Source organism: Lepisma saccharinum, chromosome 21 (genome assembly GCF_977018435.1).
Source record: "Lepisma saccharinum chromosome 21, izLepSacc3.1, whole genome shotgun sequence".
In the NCBI taxonomy this organism is placed as follows: domain Eukaryota; kingdom Metazoa; phylum Arthropoda; class Insecta; order Zygentoma; family Lepismatidae; genus Lepisma; species Lepisma saccharinum.
In genome coordinates this window covers 36,939,159-36,952,362 of record NC_139249.1, presented here as the reverse complement: position 1 = coordinate 36,952,362, position 13,204 = coordinate 36,939,159, and the positions used below count along the sequence as shown (strand labels likewise).

At 36.6% G+C, this 13,204-nt stretch overlaps 1 protein-coding gene across 4 annotated transcripts in view; it reads right to left on the bottom strand.

Annotated features, from left to right (window-relative positions):
* Positions 1-6,609: 6,609 nt before the first annotated feature.
* LOC146004507 (PTB domain-containing engulfment adapter protein 1-like) overlaps positions 6,610-13,204 on the bottom strand; it is a 162,920-nt gene continuing 156,325 nt past the window's right edge. For all 4 annotated transcript variants that reach the window (XM_083143375.1, XM_083143374.1, XM_083143377.1 and 1 more), the window contains exons 8-10: positions 12,272-12,423; positions 10,358-10,599; positions 6,610-8,632 (exon numbers count right to left, since the gene is read on the bottom strand). In XM_083143375.1, the coding sequence (XP_082999501.1) occupies positions 8,558-8,632; positions 10,358-10,599; positions 12,272-12,423 (469 nt within the window). In that variant the 3' untranslated portion in view covers positions 6,610-8,557. The remainder of the gene's footprint in view (positions 8,633-10,357; positions 10,600-12,271; positions 12,424-13,204) is intronic.

Here is a 13,204-nt window from a genome sequence, read left to right as displayed (position 1 = left end):
GAACACTTTACCTTTACCTTTTTTACCATACACTTCACAACTGCCGGGGCTGACACCGACAGCTTCTTAGCGTGGAAAAATCTGATTACCGTGCGTACCTCGCACTCGGCGGGAGACTGTATGCGTGCAGCCATGTTTCCCGTACTACAGTTCTCTCACCACTGACTCCACACAACTGTGCTTGCGCCAGGTTATGGCTACGTGTTCCTTCTCCACTCGTGCCATCTTCGGTCACTTTCGGAACTTACTTTCTGGATGTGCCTCGTATTTACCAGATAGAACATTGCATTCTGGAAACGAGATGGAGATGAAACAATTTTATTATAAATTTGTCATTCGGTAGCAAAGTAAAATAAATAATTCATATTTTGGGAAATCAATCAACTACTTTGATTTACACTATTATTCAAAATGTTTGTCTGTTAAGATCAGAACCGAAGACCACTACCATTGCTAAGCAGCTCCCACAGTTGACTGAGGTTAGAATACAAGTGGTTTATCTCATACTCTGCTGGTGCTTGTCGTAAGGTTTCATTGGCTGTTGGAGTTTGCTCTCTTGTGGCTACTTCCAAATTCTGAACATGGACCAAATAGACTCTCAATATATCAGTATTGGTTGTATGTAGGCATCAGGCGGTAGCAGAGATGAAACAATTGCATCCTAAATAGATCACATCCAAAATATCGCAATTTGTTTACAATTTGGAGATAGTACAAGGTAACCAAAAAAGTTCTTGCTGTTTTTGATCATCAGAAACAAAAAGGTATGCAAAGAATGCATACTGTTAGTCCTCAAAGTAATCCCCTCGGCATCCAGCACCTTTTGTCAACATGCCTCCAGCTGTGCAGTTCCCTGGCGATAAATCTCGGGGTATCGGACGGAAAGAAGTCCATGAGTGCTTGCCGCAAGTCTGCCTCATTTGCAAAGGATTTCCCACAAAGGTGGTTGTCCAGGGAATGGAAAAGGTGATAATCTGCTGGCTCAAGTACCGTGGATGGCACAGTGTCTCCCAGCCAAGTCACTGTATGGTATCGCTGGTCACCCGCACAACATGCGGCTTAGCATTGTCCTGAAGAAGCAGTACACACGTGCGATTAACCAATACTGGCTCCTTATGCTTCAGTGCCTGTTGCGCACGTTGCAACTGCTGCGAGTAGAGATCCCCAGTGATGGTTTGGCCCGTTGGTAGCAGCTCATAGTGCACCACTTGGTGACTAGTCCACCATACAGAGCATGATCTTGCATGGGTGTGAAGGTGGTCTTGTGGGATGAGGTACAAAGTTCCGTGTTGACAACCAATGTCGGGCACACTTGGGAGTGTCATATAGGACCTATTTTTCGTAACTGGTGAGCACTCGACCAAATATGGGTGTGTTGCTGTGCCAAGAAAGCAACGAGAAACAGGCTGTCACTCGTTGTTGCTTCTTGCCTTCTGACGGTGTATGAGGTACCCTCATGCTCAACTTGAACGTCTTTTCTATGTGATTCAGGTGCAGTCTGGCTGTTTTATCGGAAACCTGGAAGTGATTGGCAAGCTCACCACACCTTAGGCTGCTGTCCTTCTGTATGACTGCCTTCAGGGCCTCATCATCCAGGACCTGTGGTTGGCCACTGCTGGGCTCGTCACGAAGTGACAGATCTCCCAACCTGAACTTCTGGAACTAATTCCTATTGGTGCGTTCATTCACAGCATTATCCCCAAAGGCTTGACATATTTGGCAACTTTATTCTGCTACGGACAAGCACATCTTAAAGTCATAAAGCAGACAACCCCAAACGAGCTGCTTCAACACTTCCATTTCTCTACGCCCCTGCTCAAGCTATGGCTGCTTTGAGTGCGCATTGTGTCTGTATTGGGCAAGACCAATGTCTCCACTCCCACCCTGACCACTTTTCCGGCACGTGGCACACATATTTATCAGTGATCACTTCTTCCCATGTGATGTTAAAAACAGCAAGAACTTTTTTGGTTACCTTGTACATTTGCATTCTCAGTGAACTATTTGTTGTGTACTCATATGTGACATCAGAGGGGTGTGGGGTTTATAATTGAAAGAAGTCATGATTGTTATTTTTTGCAACATCATATTCAGTCACACACCAGTTGTTGTTGAACACCTTTATGTTGTCTTCCCAATGTTTCAATGTCAAGTTTACAAACATATTCCATCCATAGTCTTGCAACAGTCTTTATTGACGGTGATATATTTATATTCCAGTTTTAATAAGCACTATTCAGTTCTATATTTTCATGTACAAATGACCAAGGTACAAGTGTTAGACGTATAGACACAAGATTTTTTATTGCCCAAAGTGTCAAGTTTTTTTTTATACATGTTTGAAAAATATCTATTTTGTGCTGCTTTTCTCTCCTTTCATCCAAGAATGGGACAGTAAAACAAATTTGTAATGTAATATGTTGTCTTTTCTATATCTTCAATACTTGCCTAACTGTATAATATTTTTTATGTATGATAGTCATGTAAGTAAAGGCTAGATTGCAGCGTATATAGAAAAATATATTTTCGTTAATTTTTCATTCTCAGCTTTTCATTTTATTGTATAGTTTTACCTTGAAGTAAGAAATTGAGGTAAAATCTTTATTTTGTCATGAAATAGTTATTTCTAGGGACATTAACTTGTGCTTAATATTTCCTTTGAAATTGAGAACATATGGAAATTAGTTTCGTTTCAGCGAATATTATGTAAAAATTCTTGGAAATTTATTTGATATCAGCATTATTATAGACCTCTTATTTTTTTTAGCTATAAAATTTTCGCAATGGTCAGAGTCTATGTAACTGTTCCTAATTATTATTATTGCAAGTTTGAAAATTTTCATCCATCAAAATTTGAAGGCTGGAAAATTCCAACCTTAGATCATCTACCCCAGGAATCGAACCTGGGTCTCCTTTGTGTTGTCAGATGCCCTACTGTCTAGACCAGCATGGATCCTAAAGGTTAAAATAACAAATGCATAATTTCTCTTTTAAGTATCTTCCATAATATTGAAAACTTCATTCAAAGTAAAAAGATAGAACTGATTTTCATAAAGGAAGGACTATAATTTCAAGGTGGCTTCTGTGATTTCTGTAGGATCAAAATGATTATTATATTATTTATGCTTCAAAATTTAAATTTATTTATTGTGTTAGTATAGCACTTTCAATAGTATTACGAATGAATGCTCAGAAACTTTGAACTTGATTTCTAGTTACTTAAAAAGAAAAATAATATTTTGATTCCACTTACAATGAACACTTAATAAATTTTAAAACTGTGCCTTAAGTTATAAAACAATCATTTCAGTGTTACCAAAATGCATGCAAATAGAGAACAATTATAAAAGAATATTATAAGAAAAGTATTTGGCTACCATTCTACCAAATTTTCATTGATTACAATTCATTTTTGTTTAAAACATAGTCTTACTTATTATGTTTCTAGAACCTTCAGTGTTACTACAGATATAGATAGAGTACATGGTCCTAGTTTTGCATGTAAGCTAGTTTCATTACATGTTTTAACTGAAGTGCCAGTTGTATGTCTGTTTTCTTGTACTAGTGCATGTTTTACTGGTACTAAGAAAAATCATGAATGTACCTGTTATTTCTAAAATGTTACGAGTCATTTGATCTCATTTTATCAGGATTTGCAATAAAATCTTCAATTTGTATTGATATTGTTTCGCTTTTCATGGAAATTGCTACTGAAAATGTAAAGTGCTCCCCTGTGCTTAGCAGCTTGCCATGAAGGCGCATAGGGGTGTGGAGTTAGGGTCGGTCCCACACTTTCTTGATCACCGCCGAAGGTGGGGATGATGTGATCAGCACCACACCCCTGGCTGCCTTTACCCCCCAGAGTTTCCTCCAGGTACCCACTTTATACGAGCTGGGTGGGCGCCGGAGCTGCTTGAACAAATGGAAAAAATCCCGGTTCTCCCCTGCTGGGGATCGAACCTGGGTATCTTGCATGGTAGTCAGACACCCTAACGACTGAGCTACCGCAGCTGAAAATGTTTATTTTATATTATCTCAAAAATGTGTTTTGGTATGTTTTTCTTAAAGCTTAAGGTAATACAGTGAACTCCACTTGTAAGGAGACCCCTACAGATTCAGGTAAGTGGTTCACTATATCGGAGGCTTACAAAAACCAAAATGTCACCCAATAATATTCACCAAAAAGAAACACTTTATGCTTTGAAATGTTCACTTTTGACAGACAAGCACAGGCTCACCTTAAAAGCATGTTTAATCATCATTAGACAACCCTTGCCCCATTTTAATCTGCACTGCCAAAATAAAATAGGCAGGAAACTTATTTCTTCAAGTTCATATAAGACACATGATGATAAGGTGTGCTTTGAAGTACTAAAATATGATCCTAACATAATTTTACATGGAAATTCTTTTTCTCTCAAACTGAAGTTGAGGATTCACTAAGTGATTTTTTTCTTCCTCAGGATTAGTGATTTTGGTTCACTATAACAATGTTCACAACATGTAGAGTTGACTGTATTAATAGTGAAATTATCATTACTAGAGATTTTTCTCTCTCTCTCTCTCTGTCTAAAGTAGAGAGAGGGAGAAAGAGAGATGAAAGAAGATAAAGAGAAAAAAGGAGAGAGAGAAGGAAAAGAAGTGTGTCCTCTGTCACCCCTTCCCATCCCCCTCGTTCGGCCTTGGGGGGGGATGGGCACCCCTGCTTTCCCCTCTTTTTCTCTTGCTCTGAACAGAGGGGGAGGGGGCATTTCTGTCTCAAGAGGGAGAGGCGAGAAGGCTCTCTCTCTCTCCTTATCTGTCGCTCCCTCGGGGGATAGTTGGGGTGGGGACTAAATGGGGCAAACCCCACCTTCTTTTTCTCTTCTCTTTTTAGGAGAGGGAGGGGCTTCTTTTCTTCAGAGGGGGTGCATGGGGAGAGAGAGAGAGAGAGAGAGATGCTTCTCTCTCTCCTAAAGTTTCCTCTTCTGTACTTAGGAATTAATAAAAATTAAGGGACTTGGAAATTTCTTTTCTCCTGCAACAGATAATGTTAAAGTTTGGACTCTCCATCTACGGTCGCATACCTTATATGAGGCAAGTCCTACAATTTGTCCTGTTGCTAAATTGGTGCCATGTATGCTCACAAGTGTGTTTTTGTTTGGCAATCTGTAATATACATGAAGCAAAATTTGATGGCCAAGGGTATATTTCCCGGTGGATTAGATTTGCTGCTTACTCTATGCTACTGCCATATTGTAAGGCAATTCTTGGCCCTCATTCACTTTGTATTTACCCACATGTGGTACATTTCTGCTGAGCTGCATAAATCTTACCTGATGGTATAGTTCCAGTGATGAATTTATATTAGCATAAAATTATTTTTGGTTTTAATCTCCAAAAAAGGCTAAGCAAAACTCCAAAACATGTCCAATAGCATAATGTCTAGACTAGGATGATGAATTTACTCCTTTGATTTGAATCATTTTGAGGCAAGTGTGTGTGTGTGTGTAAATCAGGGGCGACGCTAGGGTTAATCATCTGGGGGTGCAGAATAAAATTTAGGGGTGCAATGTTGAAAATAAAGAAAGCATGAAATATGCATGCATGTTTTAGCAGAGGCACAACCACGAATTTTTGTCGGGGGGGGGGGGGAGTACCAGGATAAAAGTGCTAATAATAATAATGACTATTATTAGTAGTAGTAATAGTATCAAAGATGATGTTATCCTCGTAAATCACGCTAAAAGGAAAAGTCTGTGCTAAAGCATTTGTGCATTTGTGGAGGACAAACAATTTGAAATATTTTTTAAACATGTTCAATTTCACATTAGCTAATAATTAAAAATGGGCACACAAACTGTATTTTTGAAAGACAGAAAATGCATGTAGATAAAAGCCAAACTACAGAAATTTTGGATTAGTATATTTTTCAGCACACACAGGCCAGATAGTACGTTTGGACAAAGAAGCCCATCAAATACATCTGTGCATGGGTCAATTCTTTTTGATTCCATATTTTCACTGGTAGTTCAACTTTAGTAGAACCACTTTAACATAAGGTTATTGATTTTAATTCTATTTGTCCAAAATAGAAAAGCTTTGAGAGTCAATAAGTGGGGAAATAAAGTTTTTCCCAAGAAATTTAATTTGTCTAGCAGCAAGGTTTTTAAAATATGCATTAAAAAAACTGGCTTCAGTTTTTATCCAGGCCTTACCAAAAATTATCATTCCTCCTCATTGTGATTAGCTTACAGAAGATCAATGTAATGTATGAAAAAAATTAATAAAATACAAATATACTGCACTTCCTCGTAATTTCCTCAATAAATATTCATGGCTACATATCTAATACTGAGCCACATTACTTGATGTAAATTCTAGGCAAGAAATGGATACAGATTAACATTTGGACCATTATTTAGCAGATTCGTATGCCCAAAATCTGAACAGCCATGCTTGGCACGTTGAAGACTTCTACTTACAACTATTGCTTACAAATAAGAAATATTGTTTGCTCTATATAGTCTTATTAGTCATAAGAAAGATATATTTTTTTAAAGACCATAAGCTTATTTTGTCCCAGTACATACTTCAAGACAGGATTGTGTGGTAAATGAAACCATAAGATAATTTTTAATTTGTTTATGAAAAGTATGAAGAATTTACATTTACAATTCAGAACAGGTAATGACATTTTATTGCATTGAAGGAAGACAGTTTACAACTTCTCATATTTTCTACCCAAGACCAATACGAGAGCATCTTAAGAACCTACAAAATATTGCAATTACAAGACTTTTCACTTTTTATGCATTATAAGTTTGTCAGCATATTTTTTCAGACTGTTTTGAGAAATTATACATTTTGCAGCCATTACAACGGAGATTCTTACCAAGTTTTAAATGCTTAATGTTCATTAATAATTTGTTATTACAAGGCATGTGTAAAACTACACAATGAAAAACACACTTCAATTCTAAATTTACATTATTCAGACAACACAAAACAAGTGAGAGTGTGTGGATATATATCTATATTTTTAAAGCTACTTTGTACATATTATAGATTTCTACATTTTCAGTTTTAAACATTTTGTTTTCTTTTTACATGGATAAGAGTCCTCAACATACCACACTTATCAGTATCACAGTTGGAGCAAATCTTACTGGAAAGTTTTACAATTAAAAACTTGAATCTTTATTATTATGTTCTTATGAGCTTTAAGCAACAGATTTCCCACCTATTCTATATGATTTTATATATATAAATTTCTTATAATGTGCAAAAGAGCTATACATAATGTACAAGTATGTATTTCAACAAAATGGCTATTAGAAGCCAATATAAAATAGCCTGGTCAGAAACAAATACAAAAAATATATATAGTTATTAATTTGAAGTTATTACAAGCCTACACATTCCCACGTACACACCAGCACACACATACTAGAATGTTTATGCATTTCAATTGGAATGATATGGATAAATGCATAAATGGTCCCTTCAATTATGTGCATGTATTGATTTAAAAACCCCAATCCCCTTTCCAATTCGACAGTTGCACAGTGCTTGGAAATAGTGTACTCTCAAATAGGCAAATCAGCACTTGGAAATACATGATGTGCTCTCAAATAGGCAAATCAGCTCTTGGAAATACATTATGTGCTCTCAAATAGGCAAATCAGCACTTGGAAATACACGATGTGCTCTCAAATAGGCAAATCAACACTTGGAAATGTAGATTGTGCTCTCAAATAGGCAAAACATTAGTTACAGATTGTGCTCTCAAATAGGCATTCAGTATGTTAAGTACACTTGTTGAATTACACAGAAAACTGCTTTAAATGAATCTTAACCCTGTAGATCCTTTTATCTAATGGAAAATATGCAACAGGTAAAGATTATAAAGATATATCTATAAACAAAGAGTCCCTGATATACATATATAGTTTACATAAATAGATTTTGATATAAAGAGTCAAAAATTCTTTCACACTGCTATTAGTCGAACTAGTGCATTACTTTTATATTCAAGCAAAACTTTGTATAAAAATTCATTTACATTAAATTCATGATCAAATCTACATTCACATTCATCAAGAACCATTCTTTTTTTTTCTTTAATTAGACCAGAGATTAATATCTACAGGAATGAAAGCATCAGATCTTCAGCAAAGTCCTGACCAGGCTTAAGAATATGTACAAAACTTACATTATTGTTAAAAAGATGTTACTTTTAGAAATTACAGTTTACACTACTTGAGGACTACTTTAAGGGTCCCATTGTCAGTCAAAACACTGGTATACTGTCATAACTCATTACTAGCTGTCAAAAACATTCATCCTTTTCAAGCACCAAGATTTTTCACTTGTTTCTTCAATCGAAATACAACTGTACACGTCACATATAGTCCAATTTAAATACACATCTTTCTCCTGCATTAGCACTTGCGAATGGAAATTAGGCATTATCTTAATGCAAGTGATTGAAGTGTCATGTAGTACATTTTACACAGAACCAGCTGCTATTCGCAAGTAAATCTTCATTTCCCTATCCTCAAAATGCATGACACACTTAGTTCCGCAGTGGATCAAGGCTTTCCAATGAGAAATCATCATTCCCAAATGACAGTCCTCTGCTAAACCCATCCTGAAAAGAATGCAGATCTAGTTCAAAACTTAGAAAAGTGTTAGAAATGCATTTGTAACCAATGAATACGTAGCAAATCAGTACAAATGCAACATGAACCTTACCCAGAACGTTCGGTGGTAACACTGCAAATAGAGTGCTCAACGTACTTGGCTGCAAAGGTATCTTGACCAGATGACTAGATAATCCTTTTAAATATCAGAGCAGAATTACTTTTATGTATATTTACATCTGCATTCGTAAACGAATAGAACCTGCCTTAGGAGGGAATAGCTATAACAGTAATAAAAATTATGACTTGATGTATCATGTGCATATAGACTCTTCAGCCAAGACTCATTTCTTAAAAAGAAATGCTTACAATAAGTAGCATGCAGGCTCTTGTAAGCAAAGCAGTAGAATGTGTACAATGAGAATCTGAGAACATGGTTTAAAACATTTTTTCGTGCACTGTCAAGTGATGTGTTATAAACATAAAATAGCGAATGGAAGATTCATTCTCTTAGATAAATTCTGTGGTCTTTGTCCACTAGTGACATCTAACCATTGGCACAAGAAGTTTCTTTGCATTAACCTTTGGTTTCCTCTTACTTGCATTTCATCATGAATTGTTTCTTTAATTCACTGATAGATGGCAGTGCATGAAAAAGAAAAAATCTAAAATGCTAATTTTTATTTGATCTATCATGCCAAATAAACTGCTATTTTACCATAATAGTTGTTAACCTGCCATTTGCATACTTTTGAAGAACGAATACATTTTATGTATATACTCACATCACAACTTTTGGTTCTAAAATGTAGAAAGTACATTACACCAGATTCATACAACACTCTCATGTTGTGAAAGAGGGCTGTTATATTGTGCTGTAGGGAAGAAAACTAAGTTGGTAGAATAACAAGATATTTGGGGTGAAGGATGAAAAAATACAGATCATATCACATTGCCTTTCTGCCAACAAACAGTAAAGAACAACAGCGCAGGTTCTTGTAGATGATGAAATTAACAATCTTGTTCATTCAAATTAATTATTTAACTGTGAATTTTGTTTCTATGTAACATTTTGGAGATAGAAAAAATCTCCAAAACATTACGAAAACATTATCAAACAAGTTTCATTTCATACACTATTAATCTAAAAATAGTTTGTCAAAAGAAATATAAATATTGATGCAAGGAATTTGATTTTTTTAATAAAAGCAATGCTACATAAAAATGCAACAGTAGGGTTTCATTGAGTGCTCCCCTCCCCCTCTTTCGAATACAATGTTGTCAATCTCCCTACTTTTTTCTTTTTTTTTGTATCAGAAGGAGGCAAGTGAAGCAAAAGTAAATTATTTAATTAGTGTACTCTGTAACACATGAAATTATGCATTTTGATGCAACTTTGTTTTTATCTAATTGTTTATTTCATTTTAGTGTTAAAAATGGGTCCGGGTACGAAAAGTTGTCATTGGCAAATTTACAGTTACAGAAGATTAAGCTACAACATTTTACTTTTGTGCAAGAATAATTTAATACTAGGTGAAAAAGGTTTCTACCCTGATCTTATGGAACCTTGGATAGTCGCAAATGATTAGGAAAATAGGGTCTGCATTGAAGATAAATTAGTTTCATGAACAATTAAAGTATAGATCCATAAGTACTTTCCAACCAACAATAACACCTCTTCCTCAAAACAAATACAAATTGAAATCAATAATCCTTGGTGCTAAAGACATTACCTTCATTTCCAGGATCTTCTTGTCCAATATTCCAATGGCATTCTCCAGTTCCTGTCTGGAAGGGTCAGTTCCAAAATCTCCCATCCCAAAGGGGTCCATCTTGTCTCCAGAGCTGCCCCTCGTGCTGTTCACGGGATTGAAGGGGACAGAACCAAACAAATCCTTCTCCAAACTGTCCCCATTTAGAGATGGGGTCTGGGGACCCCTCCTTGTCTCTCGTGGGGGCTTTGGAGGTGGCGCCACTGAAAGATTTATGCACACTGATCAGCTCAAAATTGGGGAAGGGGAGCAGAGTTTACCTTTAACATTCAATACTAGAGCAATTCAACATACTGCATTAACCAATCAAGTAGAAAGATGCACCTTTAAAACCATCTGAAATTGTGAATGGCAGAAATTTATTGAAACATCCAATTTATCTCTAGTACCTTTTAAAATAAACTGGTTATTTTATTTTGAGTTTCAACTCCTTGATTAATCACTATAATGTGGATAAACTGTCACATGATAAAAGAAAAGGAGGAAGTACTCAGGATTTGAACGTAAGACTCCTATTTCCTAATGCACTATGTAACATTCCATCATGGAGACTGCAGAATTCAATTTAGTCCTTTTATCGACTATCATGAGTTTGTGCTTTACCTAGTCAAATGAAGACAATCTTTATAGGACAGATGGGAAAAGGTTTTCCCAGCACCTTGTTAGCAATTAACGTGCTATATCCTGAAAACTGCACATGTTATAACAGTTCTGTCTTTTTCATTCATTAGTATTAGCGATGCATCGGTATCGGCTGATACCACTGGTATCTGTATCTGAAAGTATCTGTTGGAATTTGTTTACAGATACCGACAGATACTTTTCAGGCATTTTGGTCTTTCACAGGCTCTGCAAAAATGCATCCACACTTTCGCAGAATCTAATTATCCTGAAAATTATGCAAAATTAGAAGTTTCTCTTTATTTTACACACGTTTTGTGTGAAAAAAAACTTATCTAATATTCTAATGTAATTTTTGTATATTTTAAAGCACAGATCTTTGTCAATGAGCACAAAAGAACACTAACAATGTGCGACAATTATGGGTTCAGGAGCAAAGTACCAATTTACGAAAATTCTCCAAAATTATGGTTTTCAAAAATGTTGCATAATTTCAGAGTTTTTTTTGGGGGGGGGCTGTTCAGAGAGGCTAAGTGTGCGTGGGAGGATCCATCCACTAAAGTTTAATGCTCACCATAAACATACAATTGAAATAATCATAACAGAAAATCACTTCAGCGTTCTTTAATATGCTGGAAGAACATTTTCAATTATTGTGGCAAAGTTAAGTGATACAAAAATTGTGTGTGCCCACACACATCATCAATCTAGGAAAGTTGCATTTTTATACCTTGCATTTATATGAACAAAACCATCTTTGAGGCTTCTTTGTTTTTTTTCCCTCACTTGGTTTAGGACAATGAGGGTGAATGAAAATTGATGGTGAGACAGGTAGTCACCGACACTCCTGAGTTGTAACAATCCAATTAAGTCAATGGGATTGTTACAATCTAGAAGCGTCAGTGACTGTACAATGCCTGACCAGTGTTGAAACCTGGAACATTCAGCTTCAGAGTGCCTTATGCTGACCTCCCTGATGGTGTAATGGTGACATTGTCACCTAATGTCACCAAGGGTTCCTAGGTTCAATACCCAGTGGAGGCACAGCAGCTCAGATACCACTTTAAACTGTAGGTTCAGTCTCTATTACCCTATCTGTGCACAAACGTAATAACTAAAAACACATGCTCACTGCATGACTACAGTTCCTTTATGAGACCCTTAACTGTACATCAATGCCCAACAATTAAGAAAAGTTACAAGAGTGCAGTATAGATTATAGAACTACATGAGTAGCTGAAAACCATTACTTACAGAGAGGTGGAGGAGACGAAGCCACTCCATTTGTACTAGGCGTGCTTGTGCTGTTTTCATGTGCCCTGGGATTGAAGTCATCTTCTTCTAGCTCATCGAGAAGTAGGCCTTCTAGTTTTGTTCCAACTGCTGGTTGTGATGACATCAAATCACTGAGGGAAGATTACAACAATAAGATTCTCGCACATCAATGGGGAAACAAAAATGCTACATATTTCACTGAAGAGAACCAACGTATCCCTGAATGCTGTTTTGTCGTATCTCCACTTTTTGTCTGAGATGAGCTTACGACATTGTGTTCTGTACATGTTAATGCATTACGTTCCAAAGCAGCATACTTTGTTGTCAGGTGACGTGAATTAACAATAATAAAATGTTCCACATCCAACCGCATATCCAAAGCACTTTTCCCATATGGCATCCAAGTAGCGCACAAACCCAATGCGAAAATAATCTATAAACTAAACAAACACAAATGGTACTTATTCTCCCCATTTGATAACCCAGGTGTATACGATGCAGAGTGCGAGTGCAAGGCACATTACATTGACAGGTCCATCAGATCTGTCAAAGAAAGAATCCAACAGCACCTAGCAGATGCAAAAAAAGCCCAACCCACTACTGGTCTTTCTAAACACATCAAATACAATAGCCATAAAATTCAAAAGGTACAAGTCAATGCACTGCCCACACTTGTAGACACCAAAATCAAGGAAACATGCCATAATGCACTTCCTGTTCGATAGCGGACAGGCACACCACATTGGATTCCCCTACCACAACAGTTAACGCTGGGAAATAGCAGACGTACAGTTAACAACAGTGCACCTAGCGGCAGCCGGAGAACTACAAACAAAACACGCGTGCCAAGCAACAGTACAGCAAGTTACAACAAGGATGGTGGCAGTGGCAACTGAAATTAATAGAACGAAG